Genomic DNA, 24111 nt, shown 5'->3' on the forward strand with positions numbered 1-24111 from the left:
GAGGGGTTGTTTTACCTCAAAGCAAAAATCATCGTGGCACAACATACCTCAAATTGAGAAGGTGTCGATTGCTTCAGTGCTATAGGTGTTTAATGTCGTTGAGAATTTGATGTCGAACCATAAGGAGAGGTAGGAAAAGTGAGAAGTAAGGAAACATAATTCATCGAGGACAAAAGGGGGAGGATCCATATTTGACAGCCTGTGGAGCTGGAGTTGACCAGCTCAAGAGTGTAAACGTCGCTTCAAACGGCGGTGAAGTATTAGGGTGCGAAGTTGAAGAGAATGGGGGGGCCACGCTGATGGACTTGAAACGAGTGACTCGGGACATAGACATGGCTGAGTTCATCTGTTATCCCGGGAGTGATGATACTCCCAATTGTTTTTAACTGATTTTCTCTGCGTTTACCGAGAAGCAGTCAACGAGACAATAGGAAATAAACTTTTAGCTCTTTGAGCCTTTATTCTCTCTCTTTTTCCTTGCTTCTCCAACAGCTCTGGACAAAGAATGCCGAGTGTAGGGGAGGAGTGTAGTCAGCCAAACTTGCCCAAGGCAAACCAAACCCCCAACCCCCCAGATCTTGTCCGCTCCACTAGCCCCTGAACTAAGGGAAAACTTGATATAAACAAAGCGGAAGGGGGGGGGGGCAAAAGAAGAAGCAAGTGGAGGCAGTTTGCTCAAGTGAAGAAGTGTCCATCTGCGTGTGCCACGTTATGTTTCATCACCTCCACCAAGAACCTGCCGGCTCGTCAATGACAACAGGAATCTGAGCACTTTCAGGCAACAAGTGACGGGGGAGCACAGTCAACTTCATGTTTTTTTTCACCATTTTCGAACTTGAGAAGGCATCACCAGCTTTGTACAACTACGTGCAATCAAGAGTTGGTTTGTCAATTAGTTCGGTACTCCTAGCATACTGGACAAGATCTATCCCAGACTGTCCCAAACCTCATCAGGACAAATTGCAATAGCCAAGAATGGAGTCAAAAGGCATCTATGATATTTATCAACGCATGTTTAAACACCAAAATGGCATATTCAGGGTAAAACTATTACCTTGATTATGGGACGAAACGAACCAGTTAGATATGATAACGCCTAGGGAAATTGGCACAAAGTCTCGAGCTAACCAACAAACCAGTATTGGACTGGACAGATGCGTACTTTACCTCTGTGAAGAGCCATCTCGCGGTCGGCGATAACGGGTGACATCGGCTTTCGAAAGCGAACAGCGAACCTGCGAGCTTTCCCGTGATGGAGAGAGCCCACTCGGACCCGGACCCGACCCGGAACCCAACCCGACAACAAGATGGGCTCCATCGGGCCATCAAGTCACTTGACGTTACAGAATTTCTTCGGGCGGCCCTGACTTGTCACAGTGTGGACGGTTCCAATCATGTTCCAGGCTTTTTGCTTTGTCTGGGGGTCGTTTCCGGGGATGTTAGCTGGTGAGTGGGGTGTTGACTGTGTGATGAAAGCGTGGTGGTGGTGGTTAGTGGTGGAGTGAGTCGTGGAAGGTGGATATGAAATTGTCATCCGCAACCCCCACGGACTCCACGGACTCCACGGCAGGCCCGGATCCCCAGCCGGTCTGCGGCTCTCTCCATGGGGAACTGGGGGTAAGAACTGGGGATTGGGGGTGGACAGGGATGAGTTCTCCATACAGGACTCCATAAGACCCCCACGTAACGTAAAAGGAAGCGCTGGAATTCCGGGGGTGGTCGTCGACGACGACGACGTGCCAACCTGCGTCCCACTGTGGAGCGGTTTGAGAAAAAAAAAAAAAAAAAAGTTGCCGGTTTGGGTCGAATTTTGCCAGCACTTGCGGTCTTGGTCGTCTCTTGAGACAACGACGTTCACCTCGAGAGGCGTGGACTGACGGGACCAGGTCTAGGTCTTGCGTGCCGGCCCGAGGTTTTGGCGAGTTCCGAGACCAGTAGGTACGTATCTCGTAGAGCGGTGGACGGCGTAAGTGATACCTATAATGGTGAGCTTTTTTTGTTTCGGGATGTGGGCGTTTCGAATGGCCAAGCTCAAGTTGTCGGCTTCGTGGTGGTGATGTCTACAGGCGGTGAGTGGTGAGTCCCGGACCGAGGGAGTTTGTCCAATGTGTCCGACCAAGTCGGGGACAAGAGCCCTTAAAGTAGATTTACCTAACGTGGCCGAGGGTGCGGCTAGAAACGGATTTTGTGATGTTTCTGAGTATGAAGTTGCAAGTGATTACCTTATACAGTAGCAGTCCAAGGGGATCATCAGGGACCGGCTCCTCCGACGTTGAGGTGTGATCCAGGTCATGTATGCAACTGTATCTGTGCGCTAGGCCATGCGGCTGTGATTTGAGTTTTGGGGAAAACGCGGAGATTATTGAGCGAAACGCTCCTCGTGGGTAGCAGAAGGGGTTTTGGGGGTATCCAAAGTTCGTGATATGCTGATATTGGTGTTTGTTTGACGGGATGGATGCCGAGACAGACAGGACCCGGCCAAGCTTGAGGCTCCGGGGATGTGGGATGTCACCCGGCACCGCCCGTCCTGCCCCCCAGGATATCGGCTTGCCGAGCATGTGCAGGGTGTTGCCCGTGGTGCATACAGCAAAGCCTGCATCGTAAACTGCTGACATCGAAGTGGGGAGTGTTGGGAATTATAAAGCAGACTGAAAAAAAGATACACCCGATTTTGCTTGTGCGCATATCTGTACAAGCGGAAGAAGGGTCACACGGGGATGGACTGCAACGGGAACTGCCATGTTATCGAGCAAGGCTTCATCTGATCGTCCAGACGCGACGCGATGAGGAGAGCTTCTCCGGACAGAAAATAGAATAGAAGCAGGTGTTGAGGAACAGAAGATGGAAAAGAGTGGCAGGTAAATGCCGCGCTACCCGTCGGACACGCCTGCGTCGGCCGAAGAGTCGAGGCCTGGTCAAGGTTTTCTGGAACAGGGAAGAGGAAAAATTCTGAGCCGGTAGGAGGTTGTCAGGTCGTCGGGGCGCCTGCTGGAATTGTCCAAGTCAAGAAAATTTAGTGGTTGCCGTTGAAGGAAAGTGATGGCCAGACGTAGTCGTCGGGCAAGCGGCACCGGCACCGGCAAGTCGTGCCTGCCGTCCAAGTTTTCTCAAAAGTTCGCGTTGATCGCTCCAAATTCCCAAAGCAGAATGTCGTGTGGGGCCATCCCGCCACGTCCGCACATGCAGGTCGCTGCCAAGCCGCCGAAGAGAAAGCGGGCTACTGCAGAGTCGGGCGCTAGAAGGGTTTTTGTTAATTATGAGTGCAGCTTGTAGCTTGTCAACTGGTCGTCGCCGTCAGGGGCGCTCTCGGCGCTGTCAAAGAGGCGTTCCCGTCTTGACTTTTTCTTGGACTCGCCTAAAATATTTCTCCAATGAGTGACTGGACGAATCCCAATTACATCATACCTTGAGGCTATTCACGAGTAAAAAACCTTCATCTTGACTCGGACACTCGACAGTTATGTCGTGTTCTGGCCACGACTGGATGGCCACCTTGTGTTTCCTATACCACATGTGGACGCTTGAACAGGAAAAAGACTCTGAAAAATCTCTGCTCGCCTCTCGGAAAGGTTGGGGAATGGAACTTTTGTGACTTGCAGGGCATCGAAGGTCGCCATGCTGCCAGGTTCCACCGGCCATCCCAGACTTTAACGTTGCAGTTCCTTGCCATGCGGGGAGCAATCCACAACACCCACGAACCGGCGGTCTGTGGATTAACTTGTGGACTCGTATGGGGGTGGTTTTGAGGGGAAGATATGGGGGGAACATTGGGGGAGAAATGATGGGGTAGAAAAGTGGAACGTCATCAAGGCCTTCGTGTAAGATGGCTGGGTTGCCCGACAGATATACTGTCTGTTTGGATCGGGTTACATAAAATGCGCCTCGACCGCCATCCCATCCCTACAATCCTTCCTCCCCATCCTGTTCCTGTTTTTTTTGGTCTGGGTCCGTGGTGTTTCTGTTTCATCCTGCCTGTCCACACCAAACCAAGACATCTACAGCATGGCCAGCCTAAGGCACGAGGGCCGTGATTCCCTCTCGGGGGTTGAGAAGCCGGCGATCGAATCCTCTGAAGAATACACACACAATGAACAGTCAAACATTGCCAACCTCAATGTCCGGGCTATGGCTCCCGAGGAGCGCAGTCGCATCGAAAAGTCTCTCCTTCGCAAGCTTGATGCTCGGTGCTCCTACTTCGTTATCATCTATATCTTGTAAGTAGCTCAGTTCTGTCCGGTGCTCGACAAATCCAGTGACTTTGATACTTACAACTATGTAGGAACTACCTGGACCGAAACAACATTGGTGCTGCCCGTCTCAAGGGTCTTCAGGATGATCTCAAACTGGACGACACCCAATACGCGACATGTCTCTCCATCCTTTACGTGGGATACATTCTCATGCAGGTCCCTTCGAACATGTTCATCAACCGAATTCCTCGGCCATCGCTATACATCTCGGTAATCATGTTGATCTGGGGTCTCATCTCGACCTTGACCGGTATGGTCAAGGGCTTTGGCGGCATGGTTGCCATCCGTTTCCTGCTGGGTTTCGTCGAAGCCGCCTTCCTGCCCGGAGCGCTCCTGATTCTCAGCAAGTGGTATACCCGTCGTGAGCTCACCAAGCGCAACGCCATCCTCTTCTGCGGCAACCTCATCTCGAACGCTTTCTCTTCTCTCGTCGGTGCTGGCGTCTTGTCCAACATGGACGGCGTGCTGGGTCACAGGGCCTGGAGGTGGCTATTCTATATCGAAGGTGCCGCCACCATGTTCGTCGCCGTCTGTGCGGCTTTCATCCTTCCCGACTTGCCGACCAACAGCCGCGGATTCACTGAAGAGGAACTCTTGGTCGCCCAGTTGCGCATGACTGAAGATGTTGGTGAGGCCGATAGCGACTCGGCTAATATGGGCATCTTTGACGGCTTGATCATGGTCGTCAAGGACTGGAAGGTTTACCTCATGATGTTGACCTTCACCGCATACACCCTTGGCTTGAGTTTCAACGCCTTCTTTGTAAGTTTCCATCATGATATTCTACGTCTATGGATCAGCTCATCGCTAACAAAAACAACAGCCTACACTCACTGGTACTCTTGGCTTTGGATATGTCCCCACTCTCCTTATGAGCGCCCCTCCCTGGGTCTTCGCCTGTATCTTCTCGCTCATCAACGCCTGGCACTCTGATCGCACGCAAGAGAAGTTTGGTCACATTGTCGGCCCCATTTGCATGGGTCTTGTCGGGTTCGTCATCAGCATGGCCACCCTCAACACGGCCGCGAGATACGTCGCCCTCTTCCTGCAAGCGGGCTCGTACGCTGGCTTCATCGTCTTCTACTCGTGGATCAGCTCTTCGTTCCCCCGCCCGCCTGCTAAGCGTGCTGTCGCTCTTGCCATGATCAACGCTTTCAGTCAGCTTGGCAACGTCGCGGGATCGTACGTGTGGGATCTCAAAGAGAACGGCTACCGCAAGAGTTACGGCATCGTGACTGCCATGTTCGGTATTACAATTGTCGGCTGCTGGGTGATCCGCATGGTGCTTGTCAACCAGAACAAGAAGCTTGCGCTTGGAGAGGAAAGTGCGTGGGAGGTGCACGACGATGTGGCCAACCAGACTGCGAGGGTGGAGGAATTGAAGAGCGAAGGTGCGGATTTGAAGCCACAGCAGATTGGGTTCAGATATCTTGTTTGATTTAGCGGAGGGAGGCGTAATGTCTTTAATGCGGATCTTGGTTAATGATACCCCGAGACTTTGTTCAATTGGTTGCAATTTCCCTTTGTTTTTCTCGCGGTAAATGTCTTGGAAGTTGCAGACGCTCAACGTGAACGATGACGAGTTTTCTTGTCTTCCTTCCTTTTCATTCTCAAATGTACCCCTGTACCGAGCAGTGGCTGGAATAAGATGATGCAAGAGGTCAGCTGCCTGCTGTACAGTCTTGTCTGCATAAAATGTGTCTGCTGCAGAGTTTGCATGGCAGCTCCTGCCTTTGGTACCTCGCCTCCAAAAGCCGGATTACATAACGCACAGATCTTGGGTATTCTCCCAACCAGGCTGAAGCAGCCCAGCCATTACAGCTGCGATGCACTTGTCCACAAACACTTCTCTCAATCTTCAAAGTTTCGTTTCTTACATCAACGGCGAACTAACCCCCATTTCTTTTTATCTTACATCGTCCCCGTCATCATCATGTGGCTGATCAACACAAGCACCCTTGAGCTTGAGGAGTTCATCGGCAGCGACATACCCAGTTATGCCATTCTCTCGCACACATGGGAAGATGGAGAGGTCACATTCCACGACGCCAAAGCAAAGCTACTGGAGAAGCAGAACTCTCAAGGCGCCCGCAAGGTAGCAAAAGCATGCGAACTTGCGGCCCAACAAGGACTGGCCTACGCCTGGGTCGATACGTGTTGCATCGACAAGTCCAGTAGTGCGGAGCTCACAGAGGCCATTAACTCCATGTTCCAATGGTATCGCTCGTCGAATATTTGCTTAGTCTACCTCTCCGATTTCGAACCACACGAGAATAACACTTGATGGCCGAATCATGTTGGTTTACGCGGGGATGGATGTTTCAAGAACTGATCACTCCCATCCATGTCACCTTCTACGACCAGAGCTGGGCAGAAAGAGGGACGAAAGAGGAGTTTGCAAGCCTACTCAGCAAGATCACGGGCATCGATATTAGGATCTTGTCGGATCCTTCACAGATTCATACAATTCCGGTTTGCACAAGAATGAGCTGGGCAGCTGATCGGGAAACAACACGAATCGAGGACAGGGCCTAGTCTCTCTTGGGGATCTTCGACATCAACATGCCCCTGATATACGGAGAGGGCTTGAAGGCGTTTACAAGATTGCAGGAGGAAATCATACGGCGAAGCAATGATTTCAGCATCTTTTACTGGTGCACTCTGGAAAATACGTGCTGGCGCGGTATGCTGGCTAACTCGCCAGATGAGTTCAAATGTACAGCAAAGATTGAGAATGAAGCGGCTCTCAGAAGCGGCCCGGAGTATTCCCTGACAAATAAAGGCCTCCGTATTGACCTCGACCTTGCGTTGGTAGGCCCGAACCTATAATTGATGTTCTTATACAAAACCAACTACTACAAAGATGAATGGGAATGCATCTACCTGACTGCCATTGGCGCGAAGTCATTCGCAAGAGCTCGACCACAAGAGGTAGCCAATAAAGCCCGAGGGAGTTTGCTGTGCTTCCAGAAGCAGTCTCAATACATCACTGAGGAGATAGACTCCGGGATGTCATCCGTTGCACTCAAGTCAGCTTTGGACAGGTCATTCACGTTTGGTGGCCTTTTTCATACGAGATTCGGGTACCAACTTGGCGGCACCTATCCTGAACACTGTTGGCACCACGATCATGCTGCCTTTCTCCAAGTCGGTTCCCCGCCTTTTTTTTGGCTGTCATGTCTTGAAACTGGATCCGAGACCATTTGAATATGCTGCCATCCTTGCCTTTGGAGTCTCGAAGGAAGGGCGCAGCTGGCTGTGTTTCGTGGACAAAAACACCAAACTTCCCTGGTCTCCATCGCAGCGTGTCTTGAGCAGTGCTGAGTGTCTGAAAACTCCTCTCGACTGGTCAAGAGAAGTCAGGTCAAGCATGATAGGCAGTATATCGCAATACGGGATATTTCGAGGTCAAAAGGAGGATATGCTTGTTCTAGGTCACACGAAAACTGGTCCCACTTGGTATGTTACAGCTAGACTGACTGCGGACGTGCGAGGTAGTTGCACCACGTATGTGATAAAGCTTCAAGATGAAATAATCGTGTGTTCGGAGGGGAGCCCCGGGAAAGGTAGACCGGGATCAAGAGCTCCAGACGGGAAGTCGCGGCTGATGAAGGGAATCGGCCGTTGACTGGCCGAATTAAGTACATAGGTTCATACAAAGGCTACAACAAACGATCAAACGGAAAGCTATGCGGGATACCATAATCGCGGTCTATCCGATAACATCTGACGGTCGATTTCAACCATGTCTGCCTACGCCAGGACTGGTCTTCGCAGATCACGACTTTGAGCTCACCAGGAGCCAAGGATTCCGACGCTGAGACTCCCGCTCACAATCATGGTAATATGTCTTGCATTAACCAACTCCAAGCGTCGCTACATCATCCCGACCGTCAACCAACTTTCTCTACTGCACCTTAACAACCACCTTACCAAAGTGACTTCCGCTCCTCAAGTACTTGATCGCCTCGCCGCCCTGCTCAAACCCAAACACCTTGTCTACGACGGGCCTAATCTGATGCCTCTCATAAAACTCGCACATCTCCTCGAACCGGTCCCTTGGCCCATTAATGATGCCTTTGAGCGTCACATTCCTCCTCAGCGCCAACAAGTTCAGGTTCATCCTGTTGCCTTCGCCCTTATCCTCCTTACCAGAGGTATACCCAATGCAAGAAATCAACCCGCCAAACGCAATGCAATCCAGCGCCTCGTACAATGTGCCCGCGCCGCCCGTTTCCAAAATAATATCCGCCCCGTCGTTTTCCTTGGTAATCTCCATCACCTTCTCCTCCCAGTTCTCCGTGGTCTTGTAGTTGATCACGTAATCAGCGCCCAACTCCTCCTTGGCTCTCCGCAACTTCTCATCGCTCGAGCTGGTGATGATTGTGGTAGCGCCCGCGGCTTTGGCAATCTGCAACCCCGCGACGGCCACGCCGCCGGTGCCTTCGAGCACAACAGTCTTGCCCTTCAATGGCTTCCCGTCGTGCTTAGACCAGGTACCGAAGGGTTCCATGCCGAAAATGGCCATCCAGGCTGTTACCGCAGCGATGGGCAAGCAGCTGGCTTCTTCATCGCTCAAGTACTTTGGGGCCTTGACCAGGCCCGTGGAGGGAAAAACGCGGTAAGTCTGCAATACGCCATCTAGAGGCTTCCCGAGGCCGGAGGCCATGTCGGCGCCCTTGATCTGGCCGGAGAGGTGGGATTGGTTGAAGGTGGAGAGGACGCGGTCGCCTACTTTCCAGGTGGAGTCGGCAACGCCAGGGCCGACGGCGACGATGACGCCGAGGGCGTCGGAGCAGGGGACTAGCGGGTCGGTGCGTTTGGAGAGGGTTCTGTGGTGGTTGTATTCGCCGTTGCAGACTGAGGGGTTTCGTTAGCTATGGCCCTATGGTTGTATGGGAAATTCAGAAGAGAGGGAAGTGGGTGTATGGGTGAATGGTTGACTGGTGATATTGACATACCCTCTGTATCACGATAGTTCAACGAAACAGCCTTGATCTCAACCAACACCTCATCTTGACCCGGGACAGGCATGGGCGCCGTGCCGCGGGTGAGGTTGTCGAAGCCATCTTCGAGGGTGTGCCATTGCTGGTTTTCCTTGGTTTGAGTGAAAGTAACCATGTTACGTTATTTGTGCTTCGAAATGGGGAAGATAAACTGGACTGTGAGTTTTGAGTGAAACGTGTTTGAGAATGGGCTTTGTCTTTCTATATGAACAAGAGATGGTTGTGAGAAAATGAAGTAAAGGAGTTATGTTGTTTCTTCAAAAAGTTATGATGTAACCAGCTGGTACCCTCCTCGCGATGTGGGTCACTCCAGATCGCGATTTGTAAGACGGGAGATCGCTTTCCCTTGGCTTCTCCACCCTGTCTTGGCATAAATGGTTCTCTTGAACACGATGTTGAAGTCTTTGGGACACTCCGACAGTACGCATTAGGATCATATTCACCCGAGAGAATGAATGTTGACTAAGTGTAATTTTATTCTCCTCTTTATTATAATACCACTTGTTTGCTATCCTGGGCCATGATAGACAGTGAAACCGATCCGTCAAAACACAGGCACTGTGAATCCACTCGGACGACCTCTACCGACCGACTTCCCCAGAGAAGCTTCAAGAATCGTGTCGTGAAAACAGAAGCCATAAAGAAAATGATACAGAACCCAGACAAATTAGACAACGCTTATCCCATCCTTCGTACCCAACCTTCATTACCTTATTTTCGATAAAAAGACAATTAGGTCACGCCCAGCAAGCCTCATCAAAGCTCAATCAACAACTCCTCCGTATCCTCCATGTTACAAGCCCTCGGCGGCTGAGGCAGTCCACACTCCTCGGCCGTGATGGTCTTCTTAGCCTGTCCCATTTCGCACCGCATATTATTCTCAGCCTTCCCCAAACCAGCGTTCTTCTTAGACTGCGCCAACCGCCACATCCACTCATCAACACTTCTGGCAAACTGGTAATACACAAGCTGGCGTTCCTCACTCTTTCGAACACGAGGAAACTCGCTGCTCCGAGCCATGTAAGCCACGCTTTCCATTTCCAAGTTCCATCCCGCCAACCAGGCTTGGGGGTCACGACAGCCCCAGTCTTCGGTTGGGATTGGGACTAGGGGGATGAGCTTGTTGTTATTGGGGTTTTCGGTTCCTTTGAGGAGAATCGAACCGCATCTTTTGACCTTTCGCAGAGATCGAATTGAATCGAATCTGCCCGAATAATGCAGTTCTGGCTGACGTGGGGCCGGGGGTTGAGCTTGAGTCTGCATCTTCTTTTTGGTTTCCAGGAAGGCCCTGCGCGCCTCAACAACATGCTGAACGACCTTGTGCATCACTGCGGGGTGAATGCAGAAGCACGCTCCCTGGATATACCTCTCCTTCGCCGCCCTCGCCACCAGAGGATTCGGTCCCTTGTTTAGATCACCGACGATGTTCTTGTTCTGCTTCCTGCGGTGGACTTGGATTGAGAAGAAGATATCGTGTAGGCTCTCTTTATGGAAAGCAATCTTCTCGTCATCTGTCTGGGCTTGGCCGTACAACAGCGGGCGGTCTCCCATGCTCATGTTCGCAAAGTACTCCCGCAAAAACTTGGCTGTCAGCTGTGAGAGATGGTAGACATCGGCGTCGCGTTGATCGGTGAGGCCGCCGATGAGGTTGATCGTTTCTTTGGGACTGAGGAAGGAGTCGCCGCCTGGCGGGAACACAAAGCCGGAAATCTGGGTGAAGAGCTTGGGACGGACGACGTCAAGCCACGAGAGGAGCTCGGTCCCTCCTTGCATTCGACCAACGAAGATCTGCTCGAGGCGCGACCGTTTGGTGGCTTGTTGATGGAAGAACTTGATTGGGGCTTCGTACGGCCTGTGGTTTGCAGCGTACAGGGCTACGGTGAAGGTCTTCTGTGTCGTGGTGTTCGCTGCTCGTGGACTTTTTGCGGGGATGTTGGATGTGCCGCGGCGAGGTACGAGCACACGTGGTTGTGCCGTTGTATCTTCATGACCGTGGGTCTGACATGGAGTTGGCTTCGGCAGATCGCTGAGCGTTTGTAATCGTGGTAGCGGGGTCTGTTTGGTCGGCGTGGTGGGAGACTTGTCGTTAGACTTTCTGGGGCTACTCTGCGTAGACTCGGTCGCGTATCGCGAAAGCAAAAGTGGGCTGGGATGTAATGTAATCGCGTGACGATAAACGTGGAGAAATGGGTCGGTGTCGTTCGAGTGAGGTTCTTGCTGATCCAATAAACTATCCATGTCGGTAGCAATGCTGATAGTCGTTGATATGCTGATGTTGTTTCGGTGTCTGAGAGTTGTGTTGATTGTGAAGTCCGTGGCAGCACATCTGGGCTTTAAACTTGAATCCTTGCAACTTGTATCGGGTGTCGGCTTCCTCTTTGTTCCGAGTGATTGTTTGTACCCTGATGCATTGCGTTCTTTCCCTCTTCGTTCGGAACCACCAATCTTCCTCGCTTAGGAAACAGGTGTAGTCTGATTGGAAGAGAGCAACCCAAGGTCAGCCGTCGACACCTCCTTAGAGGTTACTATCAACCCAAACTTCAAGCCTGATGGAAAATCTGACTTTAGGCATAGCTTCTCCCTCAACGCTTTGCGACTCTCCTCAACCCAAGCTTCATGAAGAGTCGCCTAAGCGCTTTTGGCTTTTTCTGCGATAAAGTCTTTATCGGCCAGAGACTTGTGTGGATCCAAGCGCAGGCTGTTCTCCCTGTCATACACAACAAGGCTTCTATCAGTGGCCTGAATGATGGAACGCAACACATCAGAATCCCGAGCCTCCACATAAACATCTTGGATAAATTCTTGATCGAAGTCTCCGTTTTGTAGTTCAGGAATGCAAAATGGAGCTCGATTAAAGAGAAATGCGCAATGAGACAGTTGCTGCACACTGAGCTGAGGGAAAACGAATATCCATGGAATTACGACCATTACCTGATCGTCCCGGGCATTTCGCAAAAATTGATAGAGCGAGGCATCTGAGGCATGCGAGGCACTCCCTTAAATTGCTTGTCAACCCACCGCGTGCTTATAATCTCCAGGAGCACAGATGGGCTTTTAAAAAGATCATGTCTGTTGTCGTCAAAGGGGGTGCTGTAGCCGAATGTCTCGGCGGGGTTTAGGTAATCCTGAGTCGCAAGAGGCAGGGCTGATCTGGATAACAGATGTGGGCTGTCAAACTGTCCCATAACAGCTTGTGGACCGTTACGTACATGGTCCCGCTCGCGATGTTTCAAGGCAGCTTTACGTGCGTCGCGACACACATGAGCGAGAGTTGGGGGCCGGGTGGACAGGAAGACGCCGGCAGATACCGGCGGAACTTTCTTTTGGAGCTGGTGCCGTGATGTACCGTTGGCTCCCCGATCAAGGTGGTGAAATTCATTGTGGAAGCTGAGGTCGTCTTCCTCGAGCAATGCTTCCTTCCCGATCATATCTCGAAGCTCCTAAGGCAGGTCCGAGAAAGTCTTCTTCCGGGCGGGTTGTTCCAAGTTGTTGTCGCCGCTGCAAGTTTGAACATCTGATTCAGATGCTTCTGGTGAGGGAAGCATATAAGTCAGTGCGCCATGACAGTCGAAGTTGCCGTCATCGGTCATCTGGGGCTTCTTATTGACGTGTGACATGATAGGAATGGTGATAATGTAGGCTAAGCTACGCAGCTGAACGATGAGGAAAGATCGATGGCTATACCGGTGCAATCAGGCAGAAGGCGTAGAAGGGCAAAGAAAGAAGAAGGTTCGTGTGGTGGCCAATGTATGGATCGCTGGTTCTGTTGAATTCTACCAAGGAGTGTAAACACATGGGTAGACAAGATCAATGTGGATACAACAATGTTGTATTAGCTGAAAGGTTGAAGAGAGAGAGAACCTGAAAGGTAGGGAGGTCTCAGAACTAAATACGAGAGTAAAGGTCACGTATTTAGATTATATCTGTAATGCAAGAATATTGTCAAGGCATGTAGTCCATATTCCCAAGGTTCTGATGCCAAAGTGTAGCAAGATGACTGAGGGCAAAGAAAAAGAGAAAGGCGTGTGCAAAGAACAACCAGAAGTGAAAGTTAATAACCCTCCAAGTTTCAAGGTTATTACCCTAATGCACCTTTCTAGGTCCAAGGCAAGAGCAGACAGACCAAGACCAGCCCGCAGGGTAAGGGCGGGTGGTCTGCACATGTGCTGTAAGCAGCATGAAAAGTCCTCTGAGGCAATCACCAAGCCACGGAGGAGGAAGGCGCTTTTAGAACCGACGAGCACTGGTAGTGGCTGCAAAAAAGAAAAAAAAAATATATATATATATATAGAATGGAAAACAAAAAAGGCGGAACCATTGTTGAAGAAATGAAGCATTTATTCCGGTGACTGTTGGTACCGCATCGAATCGGGGATCCGTCTCCAGGTTCCAGGGATATCGAGCATAATATGTACGCTTGAGGCACCTCTAGTATTGCAGATGCTCGAATTCTCTTACAAAACCCCAACCTTTAAGGCATCTGATACGGAAATTCTGCCATTTAGGCCTTGCAACCCAAAGACGTATCCCCGTCTCGATGCGGTAGATCGGGTCCGTAAAGTCAAAACCACGCAATGTTGCATTGGGTTTGGGTCATCCTATCTTCAGCTACTTATTAGGACCAGAAGCACCTGTTCGATCTCTAACCGCCCGGCCCCAACCCCGGTTCATCCATGATGATGAACTGAAGAACAGTTCCGATTTTGGGCATCCGTCTCCTCAACTGGACCTCACCGGTGATACCCGTGCCAGCGTTGAATGCGTCCCAAAGTCCTTTGAACGATTCCAAGGACAACGCGCAAAACTCTTCCCGTTTCTCGGCATTTGCCACAAGGTCGCGCAGCCGTGTGATTCCGCAGACATCCTCTTCTTCTGCCCCCCACACCAAGCCTTCCAGTTCACAGATTATTTCTGGCAAGACAGCCAGGTCCCGCATATCGACGAATTGACTAGCGTTACGTCCAGTGCCCAACGCCCAGCCCCACGGCAACTTGAATGTCTTTGCAGCGCAGTAGGGTATCCAGACAGCTGCCTCATAGCCCATGCACATCATGATCTGAAAATCTTTGACACCGGAGAGGAATTGAGCGAATTCGTCCTTGGCTTCGGCAGAGATGTCGTTGGTCGAGCCATGATTCATGACAAAACGGCACCCCAAACCTATCAGAGGGGGGTGCTTGTCGTAGGTGTACGAGACCCCTATTGTCGATCGAGAAACCCATTCTAATCCTCGGCGCCTCTTAGCGGCCAATTCGCTTGAGGTGGGTGTGGTTTTACGAGAGCCATAGTAGGCGACTTTGTATCGTTCTTGGGCGAAGGCGCGTGAATCACGACAAACATGAGCGAGGGCCGGTGGTCGGCTAGTCAGGATCATGGCGGGAAGGTATGTACGTGTGGAAGGCGGCAGAGTTGTTTCGGGAATTGGATCGAGAACTTGGGCCCAAATCATGTCTCGGAGTTCTTGAGGGAGTGATATGAGAGTTCGCGGCGTGTGATCCGGCTGACCAGCTCCATCCTTTCCATGGGAGAGAACAGTTGGGCTGTTGCTCTGGGTCAGTTGTAGTTCCTCAAGAGTGACCAGCATTTCGACCCGTGTCATCGCCGTCCGATAATGAGAAAGATGTAGGCGACGAGTTGAGAGGTTCCTCTCTTCATAAGACGCAGAAGCAGGATGGGATGTTGGAGATTTGGGAGTTGCTCAGAAGAGAGAAACACTTCCAACCGAGGACTCTCCAGGCTGACACGTGCGGGGTAGAGGTAACGCTGTAGCCTGCTCCGGTTCAGAGACGCTGTTGTAACATGAATGTACTCCTGTACCGCGTGTTGGTCCCTGATATTGGTATTGCCATCTTGTTGGTGATACTATTGTCCGGTTTCCCTTTGAAGAAACGTTCGGGATGAAAAATTGTCATTGTCGGGCGTCGTCGCTAAGGGACGGGACGTGCCGATGGCTTCATGGCCGTCATCGGAGGGGGGACGTGGAGGTAAATAGCCATTTTCTCCCCACTTCTCCGTGACTCCAAACTTTCTCCTCCTCAAAACCCCCCAAAGCCGTGTGTCGATATCACAGTTTCTCATCGTACTTGGATCAATCTTAGACCCAACGCCAGCCACTGCGAGACCATCTCATACCTCAGTCATGGCAGACACCGACAAGGGACTCCCCATCAGCTGCGAATGTGGATACATCAAGTTCCGGACGCCGTCGTCGAAGCCGCTCGGAATGGCCTGCTGCCATTGCACGTCTTGTCGGAAGCAGTCAGCCTCGTTCTTTGGCACATCGGTCTACTTCCCTGCCAGCGAAATGTTTCCCCTACCAGCCGATCTCGAGTCGAAACTCTCTGTCTTCACCCATCCAGCTGACAGCGGCAACACGATGCACTGCTACTTTTGCCCCAAGTGCGGAGTTCGCATTCTCCATGCTGGCATTCTCCCAGATGGCAAAATGCGCCCTGCCGTCAGCATCAAGGGCGGAGTCATCGATTCTGGGATTGATTGGAAGGAGATGAAGCCCAGGCATATCTACACTCGATCTGCCGTCATGGAGTTGCCTGAGCAGTGGGAGTGCTATGAGACCGTGGCGCCTACACAGTATGGCCCAACACCAGGAGATGATGGCAAGGACAAGAAGAAGAAGGAAGACTGAGTATGTTGTGACTGTATTGTCTGCTTTGTTCCGTCGATTGGTTGCCTGTATGTTATTGCTACGTGGAGGCCAGGGCCCAGGACAAGTTGAATGACTCATTTGGCGTTGTCGTCATCTCTTGTTTGCCGCGCTACCAAGCAGCTACAGTCTTAACATGTTATTTCGAAAAGCGTTGCATGTTTTGTTAGGGCACCATCATCATACTCGTGAAGGGTTAGGGTTAAAGTCAGACCGGTCCAGCCCGTCCCTCATCTGAAACTCAGTCGGGACGGTGGAGATCGAATCAGGGGCGCGAGAAAAAGAGTGGGGTTGACAGCACCCCTCCCCGCTGCGGCGCTGCGACCCTGACAGATCGTGACTTTTTAGCACTCAACCGCCCGCGTCTGGCTCCTGAATCCGTCCGCCATGCGCCCAATCCGTCTCTTCAACTCCATTCTTCGATCCCCGCGTCTTATCCACACAATGGCTCCCAGTATGCCTTTCCGCTATGTTACTCTAGAGACAACATGACCAACCACCAATACTGACTCGGCTGCGCTGCCAGTTCTCCCTCCCGACCGTCGCCCCGTCGTCATCTCCGGCCCCTCTGGCGTCGGCAAGGGCACCCTCTTCAAGCTCCTGTTCGAGAGACACCCCGATACCTTCACTCTTTCCGTGTCGCATACCACCCGCGGCCCCAGACCAGGCGAAAAGGATGGCGTTGACTACCACTATGTCACCAAGGAGGCTTTCGAGGAGTTGAAGGCCAAGGGCGGTTTCGTCGAGAGGTACGGATAGACAAACATACAACAACAACAACAACAGATGCGCCTGTTCGGGGACACGACTTGAAAGTTGGAGGCTAACTCTCGACAACAGTGCGCAGTTCGGCAGCAACTTCTACGGAACCAGCAAGGCCACCATCGAGGAGCAGTCCGCCAAGGGCAAGGTCGTCGTCCTCGACATCGAGATGGAGGGTGTCAAGCAGATCCAGGCTTCTGGCTTCCCCGCCCGTTACGTCTTCATCGCTCCCCCATCCGAGGAGGAGCTTGAGAAGAGACTCCGCGGCCGCGGCACCGACAAGGAGGAGGAAGTTCTCAAGAGACTGGCCCAGGCCAAGAACGAACTCGCTTTCAGCAAGACCAATGTCCATGACAAGATCATCGTCAACGATGTACGTGTTGCTCCCTCGCTACAAGACCCTCTGCACTACCACAAACTAACGCCCCCTTTAGGATCTCGAGAAGGCCTACAAGGAGCTCGAGGAGTTCGTCTATACCCCGGTCGCCTAAGCTTAGGGTTGCAATTAGGGTTTTGAATAGACTGTACCTTGATCAACCGTCTCTCCTCAAAACGTGCCGTATCTCGAGATTGCCAAACCGTGGCCGCCGCCGTCGAACTTATACCGTGATAATACCAAGGCAAAATCACTGGCCGGCTAGTCTTCTGGTCGATGCTCCAGATAAACTCTGCAATCAGCCAGGTGTGGTCGTTTTCAGCCAGAAGCCCGGCTCGTACTAGGCCCCAAGGCTACTCTAGGCACCGGTCGACCTACAACAGGTCGTCAAGACCAGTCCAGTTGTCGTCTGCCTTGGAAGGACACCGGAAAAGCCGCCAGAACGAAATACATTGCAACACTCTCAGCGGCACATGCCCTAAGCAGCTCTCTGGATTAGACGTCACGGACATCCCTGTCGCTTAAGGAAACAGGGCACTGCTGGACTCGGGATGATGCAGTCACTGCCTCGGATCACAAATACAAAATGTCGAATCAGCCTATCAGCGGTCCAGCATACTCGAATAGTTGGCTACACTATCTATCAGTTTTCTCCATATTCTACCATCTTCCCAATCAATCTGTTACACGAGACACGCATGATAGCGAGTCCCAGGATACCCAGAGGAATCTAGGCATAGCATCGGTGTATTCACCATGAGGAAAACATTCGAACTCTAGACCTTCGATCAGATTACCTACATAATGGCCGCAAGAATCCCCAAGGGAACTTTTACGCATCCATTGACATGCCACCTCTAGTCCTTTCGTTTGTGTCATAGCCATATTTCCTTTTGTCGTTTGAGTCATGTTGTCGGCTAAATCAAGCATTCCTAGTTGTTTGCCCTGTGGTAAGGTGACTCAGAACACACACCTGTAGACCTTCCATGTCACTATTGGGAAAACACTTTGTCTCTCGATGGACCATTACAGCAACGCTCGCCCTGTTTTTGAGATCCATCGAGTGGTGCAGGTAACGGACACTCCATTGAGACTACCTGACCTCAAGTACGATCTTCGTATGACATCTCACGGGAGCAGTCTGACACCCAGCCAACCTGTCGGTTTCCCCAATTGTCACAGGCTCGGTGTAATACAACACCGGGACGCCCGTTACACCGGTTCTTCCGTCACATTCCCCTTACCCTTCGGTAGCATCTCACCCTGTCTTCACTACTACCCCGGATTTCAACCCCGCGTCGTGCTCGGAGCATGCAACTCCAAGTAGACATTTCAGTCTCGGCACCCTTCGGCGGGTGATTACCCCATTCGCCGGCCTGCACATTTCAACTGCACATATGTCGGATCTTATCACCAACACATTGGACATGACCAGTCTGCAAGATGCAAGTGACCAACTGTTAACCAAGAGAGGGAATCTTCTTGATGATCGATTTATCTGTCCCTGCAGGATGGTGAAATAACACAGAGGAAGCCCCGAGTCTGTGGGATGATTGTCGTCTCTTCACACATCTCAACTCTCCACCAAGCATTGTCCGTGGCGAGCACCCAGGACCCTAAAACGAACTTCGCTCGAAATGGCCATCACAGGGGTGGAAGAAGAACATGGCGATTCGCGTCTTACCGAACTCGCCAAAGCGGACACGATAAAGTGGTATCAAAAGCCAAACCTTCGTTTGCTCTACCTGATCCTCATCCCTTGCGGGTTGGGAGTAGAATGGACGTCAGGGTTCGACTCGTCCATGATGAACAGTCTTCAAGCTGTTAAGTCCTGGGTAGACTGTAAGTCCCATCAAATCGACGATATCAACGGATGCCTTGACTGACCAAAGGACACTCTACCACAGACTTCGACAACCCAACCAAAGGTCGACTAGGCCTGCTCAACGCGATGTACTCCCTTGGCTCGCTCTGCGCCATCCCCTTCATCCCCACCATCAGCCACTATCTCGGCCGCCGTCGCACGATTCTCCTCGCTTCAGTCATCATGTGCATGGGAGCCGGTCTCCAGGCTGGCGCCCGCAACTCTGATATGTTTCTTGCCTCACGCTGGGTCCTAGGCTTTGGCATTCCCTTCGCTATTGTCAACGCCTCCTCCTTAATAGGCGAACTATCCTACGCCAACGAACGGCCGATCATGACCTCACTCTTCAACGCTTCCTGGTTCGTCGGCGCCATCGTCGCGGCCGGCACTACCTACGGCACCTTCCAGATGAAGAGTACCTGGGCCTGGCGACTCCCGAGCCTGTTACAGCTCGTGCCAAGTTTCTTCCAAATCGCATTCATGCCCTTCTGTCCCGAATCCCCCCGGTGGCTGATCTCCAAAGACCGCGGCGACGAGGCGTTCGCTATCCTGAACAAATACCACAACGAGGGTATCGGCGGTGAGGAGTTCGTCCGGCTCGAGTATGCGCAAATCCAAAGCACCATCGCCCAGGAAAAAGAACTAGCCAGCCGCTTTGTCTGGGCAGACGTGATTCGTGACGCGCCCATGCGGAAGCGGTTCACCATTGCGGCCGTCATGGGCTTCTTCACGCAGTGGAGTGGTAACGGGCTGCTGAGTTTCTACATGAAGAAGATCTTGGCGTTGGTTAATATTACGGATGATCACACGGTTCAGAAAATTATTTTGAGTAATACCTGCTGGGGATTGATTAATGCGGTGCCCATCGCTCTGATTGCACCGAGGTTTCCACGCCGAAAAATGTTTCTGCTTTGCACCATTGGTACGGCGGTCGTTTATGTCGTTTGGATTATTGCCAGCGCTAGATCGACTATTGAAAAGTCTTCGAGGGCGGCGATTCCGGTTTTGGTGTTTATTTACGTTTATTCGCCGTAAGTCTTGTTTCCGATCCCCAACCCATCCTATCCTAAATCGCATACTACCATCAACCTAGGTGTACACCGCTAATATCCCCATCAAAAATAAATAGTTTCTACAACATAGGCTGGAACGCCCTCGCCTACACCTACCTAATCGAGCTCTTCCCCTTCCAGCAGCGCTCCCAGGGAATCGCCGTCGAGCAGCTCAGCGTGCGCGCCGCCGTGTTCTTCAACACGTACGTCAACCCGATTGCGCTCGACAGCGTCGGGTGGAAGTACTACATTGTGTATTGCGTGTGGATCCTAGTGGAGATCCTGACGGTGTATTTCTTTTTCCCGGAGACGCATAACCGCACGCTGGAAGAGCTGAGTTTTATGTTTGAGGGGAAGGAAGTGAGGGACAAGGTGCAGAAGAATGTTGATAAGGTTTTGCAGTTGGAGTTGGAGGAGATGGCTTCGCCTACTGTGACGAGGGAAGAGAGGGTGGAACTGGAGTCTGGAAGGAAGGGGAGGTAGAGGGATAGTTGAAGATAAGGCTTGAGCGGACTGAACAAGTGCTGGAACCATTACAAGGAACATGAATGTGAGTTCTGTTACGGGGCAACGGTAGCCATTACACATCTTGACAGTTAACCTCGTGGATTTAAGGGAAAGACATTTTGCCACCACCCTCTGAGATCAAGCAGAGCAAATTAGGCCTAGTATTTGTGTTCGCTAGGTAGATGGTTGAATCGATAAATTACAGTTGTATGCCGAGAACATCATCACCTTCCCAAAAACGACTTCTCATCGCACAATCCAGCAGAGGCTGCCACACCACTGCAGCTGCAGAGTACTCGCGATGCTGCTTGAACACGATCATCCGAGCCAAGTTCAACCGACCACCGATATTCCAAAGCTTCTCGCTCCGCCTTGCAACTTCCTGGCCAGCAAACCGCCGCAAAACAGGAAAAGGCTGACCCGGAGAATCGAGCTGCTCGTTCACTTTCAACATACAACGTCATTTTTGCCATGTTCACAGAATCAATTAGGCGAAGGCGCATCTACAACCAAAGAACCACTACCCCTGAAGCACTGGCAACACAGACGGTGCTAAGAGTGAAAGATATGCGCAATCTAAGACCGGAACCGCGACCGTCCTACCGAGTGTCATCGGCTGCATCAACGATGATCTGCTTCCTGGACATTTTAGGCAGGATCCGAAAGACGCCATCGGATGGCAGGTTACATCTCCATGTTTACGTACCTCTTAAGTGCATGTTCGGACTCCCGTGAATCAAGCTTCATATATGAGCTCTTAAACAAGGGACGGTAGCGGTTGGCTCACTAGCATTTTCAAAGTCCCCGACAAACCAGGTTGTCTACGTTACACACATCAAGTTCTAGACCTCTCCAGTCACCGGCGCATTAAGACGTTATGACCACGCTCGTGGGACTATAGGAAATCTTCCCAAGGCCGGAAAGCCCAGGTTCGTACCCCGGCAGCATCTGTCTATATCTTGTTTCATGTGTCTAATTGGTGGTGTCGCTATCGAAGAATTTAGCCAGAATGCCCTTAAATGACCGAGCGGCACAGATCACCACCTCGTCTCCTTGCACCCCGATTAGACCGAAAGCGTGTAGATGAAATGTTGCACCCTTCTCCTACACCCGGTTTACTCCAACTATCTGATGACACCGCTGACAGAGACCGGACCAACGGCTGGCGCCTTACTTACCATGCAAGCAGATCGCTTCTCGAGATGCGGCTACCTTGGCGAGTCCTATCTGGGTTCTAACATCCAACATCATTGGATCTTCCGCCACTCATGAATGTACGGTACAGCTTGAAGAATGGGCTTGAGCTGGTATACCTTAGTCTTCTATTGCCTGGATGATACTGTCGTCATCTCCGGGAGGCCGATAAGGAGTACGCAACATTAACACAATGCCGCAGCAATGAGCCAGCATTGCGTCTCGGAAGCAGCATGGCCTTGGTGTGAACTCCTTTTCGGGAGAAGCACCCCACCTTCCGCGAGATCATAGATCCAGGCAAAGATGTTAACTCATTGGCTAGAACATGGGGTACGGAACAAGCAGAAGGTCTGTCCATCCATTGCCATATTCGGTCGTCTACCAGATTCGAACAATATTAAACGCATGCCCTTCTTCCATCTTGCACAGTCCAAAATCCAAGGCACATAGGAGGTCAGTGACTCAAATATCGCAACCAGAACTTTTCTGTCAACGTCTCTATGCCACCTAGCCACTTTGCAGAGCACTGATTCCCAGCATCAGCGGAGGTGCTGCATTGATAGTGAGAAGCAAAAGATGGGATCTCTCTCGGCTCCCAAGCGTGTCCTACTCCTCACCAACTCCGAGCACGGCCAAGCCAACGTCTTCCTAGCCGCCGGTTACGCTCTCCTCACACTCCCAGACGAAGATGTTGAGGTTCACTTCGCTTCCTTCACACCCATCCAAAAGTGTGTCCTCTCCACATACGAACATGCCAAGCGTAACAAGCCTCTTGCCCGCTCGATCATCTTCCACGCCATCCCCGGCATTGACATGGTATCCGCTTGGCTCCGACCTGAAATTGCCGCCGATCGGGTCAACATAAACAATACACGCATCGGCCTCGTCCGCGCCATCCGGCGTATGCGCCTTCTGTTGCGTGTAACGCTCCCCTGGCTAGGTCCAGAGTTTATTGGGATCTTCTGGGCCATCATCGAGATTATTATCAATGTCCATCCGTCCATCGTCGCGGTCGACCCAGCCTTCTCCCCTGCGTTGACCGCCCTCCGCTACCTTAACCATAGCAACCGAAGTCCCAACATGATCAAGTTCATCATACTTTCACCCAACACCATCAAAGACTTTGCCATGCCCTTCCAGCCGGACGCCCAAGCCCTCTGGAAATACCCTTGCATTGGGACAGCCTACCCCTTCCCTGTTCCCTTGCTCTACATCCCATGGAATATCTATCTGATATTATTCTCCATCATTGTCGCCGTCTTCCTAGACAGCAACCGTCGCTCCATTCAGCAACATCTCACGCTAAACACCGATGAGAAAACAAAGGTCACAACCCTAAACGACCTCAGCCTCAGCTCAGCTGGAATGCGAGTCAGATTTCTGGTGGCTAACCTACCAGAGATTGAGTTCCCGTTAAAGGTTATACCAAAGCATATTATCCCGTGTGGACCGATGATACGGCCGTCGAAGCCAGTGAAAGAGGCGGACCCGGAGTTGGCTGGGTGGTTAAAGCGAGGTGGGAAGACGGTGTATATCAATCTGGGAACGCATTTGTTGTTTGACGAGGCGGGGCAGAGGGAGATGGCAAGGGCAATCAAGATGCTGTTGGATGTGGCAGAAGGGACGACTTGGAGAGACACCGAGAGGAGGTTGAAAGGATTGAAGGTTTTGTGGAAGGTGCCAGGGTTTGTGAAGGAGGCTGAAGAGAATGGCGGTAGTGAGCTTGGTGAAGGACAAGGGAGATCGGGGCATGCGGCGGGCATCAAGAATGGACACCAACACGGGGATGAGCAGCAGCATCACGATCGAAGTGAATCGCCCATATACTCTATACTCGGCCCAGATATTGAGTCTGGTACTGTTCGAATAGTCAACTGGTTCCAAGCCGAGCCCACAGCAATCTTGCAGAGCGGCGATTTGGTATGCGCCGTTCACCATGGGGGTGCCAACTCCTTTTTAGAAACCGTCTGGTAAGTATTTATCTCCATATGCACTCTAACATCACTGTCGATACTAACTCTAGTCATCATCAGCGCTGGTATCCCCCAAATCATCCTCCCTCCATGGATGGATTGCTACGATTTTGCCCGCCGAGTAGAGATCCTTGGCATCGGGCGCTGGGGAAACCGCTCGATTTCCGACTCATCAGAAAGCAGCAACAAGTTGTGCAATGCGAGGGAGCTGGCAAACGTTCTGATTGATGTCATTATAAGTGGAAGGTGGCCTGTATACGCAGAAAGAGCCAAGGAGTTGGCGAAGGTTTGTGGAGGGCCGGAAATTGGAAGGGAAGTTGCCGCGAGAATGATCCTGAGGGAGATTGACGGGTCTGAAGGTGATGATGTTATTGGCGAAGAGCAGGAAGGTGTGAAAGCGGCGAGGGGTAGGGGAGAGGAGAAGGAGAAGACAAACTTATTGGATGGCGCAGGAAGTTCATGA

General features: G+C 51.6%; 8 protein-coding genes across 8 annotated transcripts; 5 read left to right on the plus strand and 3 right to left on the minus strand.

Moving 5' to 3' along the window:
* Positions 1-6183: 6183 nt before the first annotated feature.
* Positions 6184-6534, plus strand: SMAC4_01045 (uncharacterized protein; the record flags this gene model as incomplete). Its single annotated transcript, XM_003350106.1, has 1 exon — positions 6184-6534. One exon carries the CDS (start codon positions 6184-6186, stop codon positions 6532-6534), a length of 351 nt encoding a protein of 116 aa, XP_003350154.1.
* Positions 6535-8157: 1623 nt separating this feature from the next.
* On the minus strand, positions 8158-9371 carry SMAC4_01046 (uncharacterized protein; the record flags this gene model as incomplete). The annotated part of the gene is made up of 2 exons (XM_003350107.1): positions 8158-9110; positions 9212-9371. 2 exons carry the CDS (start codon positions 9369-9371, stop codon positions 8158-8160), a joined length of 1113 nt encoding a protein of 370 aa, XP_003350155.1.
* Positions 9372-9728: 357 nt separating this feature from the next.
* On the minus strand, positions 9729-11494 carry SMAC4_01047 (uncharacterized protein; the record flags this gene model as incomplete). The annotated part of the gene is made up of 1 exon (XM_003350108.2): positions 9729-11494. One exon carries the CDS (start codon positions 11492-11494, stop codon positions 10013-10015), a length of 1482 nt encoding a protein of 493 aa, XP_003350156.1. The 3' UTR covers positions 9729-10012.
* Positions 11495-13860: 2366 nt separating this feature from the next.
* On the minus strand, positions 13861-14840 carry SMAC4_01048 (uncharacterized protein; the record flags this gene model as incomplete). Its single annotated transcript, XM_003350109.2, has 1 exon — positions 13861-14840. One exon carries the CDS (start codon positions 14838-14840, stop codon positions 13899-13901), a length of 942 nt encoding a protein of 313 aa, XP_003350157.2. The 3' UTR covers positions 13861-13898.
* Positions 14841-15395: 555 nt separating this feature from the next.
* SMAC4_01049 (uncharacterized protein) lies at positions 15396-15976 on the plus strand (the record flags this gene model as incomplete). Its single annotated transcript, XM_003350110.2, has 1 exon — positions 15396-15976. One exon carries the CDS (start codon positions 15396-15398, stop codon positions 15900-15902), a length of 507 nt encoding a protein of 168 aa, XP_003350158.1. The 3' UTR covers positions 15903-15976.
* Positions 15977-16134: 158 nt separating this feature from the next.
* On the plus strand, positions 16135-17950 carry SMAC4_01050 (uncharacterized protein). Its single transcript, XM_003350111.2, has 4 exons — positions 16135-16374; positions 16447-16669; positions 16761-17055; positions 17117-17950. The coding sequence occupies exons 1-4, from the start codon at positions 16308-16310 to the stop codon at positions 17171-17173; spliced, it is 642 nt and encodes a 213-aa protein (XP_003350159.2). The 5' UTR covers positions 16135-16307; the 3' UTR covers positions 17174-17950.
* A 677-nt stretch (positions 17951-18627) lies between these two features.
* Positions 18628-20954, plus strand: SMAC4_01051 (uncharacterized protein). The gene is made up of 3 exons (XM_024655164.2): positions 18628-18900; positions 18966-19953; positions 20052-20954. Exons 1-3 carry the CDS (start codon positions 18696-18698, stop codon positions 20455-20457), a joined length of 1599 nt encoding a protein of 532 aa, XP_024511080.1. The 5' UTR covers positions 18628-18695; the 3' UTR covers positions 20458-20954.
* A 1297-nt stretch (positions 20955-22251) lies between these two features.
* On the plus strand, positions 22252-24111 carry SMAC4_01052 (uncharacterized protein; the record flags this gene model as incomplete). The annotated part of the gene is made up of 2 exons (XM_003350113.1): positions 22252-23645; positions 23709-24111. The coding sequence occupies 2 exons, from the start codon at positions 22252-22254 to the stop codon at positions 24109-24111; spliced, it is 1797 nt and encodes a 598-aa protein (XP_003350161.1).

This window comes from Sordaria macrospora, chromosome 3 (genome assembly GCF_033870435.1).
Source record: "Sordaria macrospora chromosome 3, complete sequence".
Lineage (NCBI taxonomy): Eukaryota > Fungi > Ascomycota > Sordariomycetes > Sordariales > Sordariaceae > Sordaria > Sordaria macrospora.

What these genes read in the sequence shown, in the direction of transcription:
- SMAC4_01050 (XM_003350111.2), top strand. Translation starts at nt 16,308, where the DNA reads ATGCGCCCAATCCGTCTCTTCAACTCCATTCTTCGATCCCCGCGTCTT. An exon ending in TATCCACACAATGGCTCCCA is followed by an intron (nt 16,375 to 16,446) that starts GTATGCCTTTCC and finishes CTGCGCTGCCAG; the next exon opens with TTCTCCCTCCCGACCGTCGC. An exon ending in AAGGGCGGTTTCGTCGAGAG is followed by an intron (nt 16,670 to 16,760) that starts GTACGGATAGAC and finishes TCTCGACAACAG; the next exon opens with TGCGCAGTTCGGCAGCAACT.
- SMAC4_01051 (XM_024655164.2), top strand. Translation starts at nt 18,696, where the DNA reads ATGGCCATCACAGGGGTGGAAGAAGAACATGGCGATTCGCGTCTTACC. An exon ending in TGTTAAGTCCTGGGTAGACT is followed by an intron (nt 18,901 to 18,965) that starts GTAAGTCCCATC and finishes ACTCTACCACAG; the next exon opens with ACTTCGACAACCCAACCAAA. An exon ending in TTTATTTACGTTTATTCGCC is followed by an intron (nt 19,954 to 20,051) that starts GTAAGTCTTGTT and finishes AAAAATAAATAG; the next exon opens with TTTCTACAACATAGGCTGGA.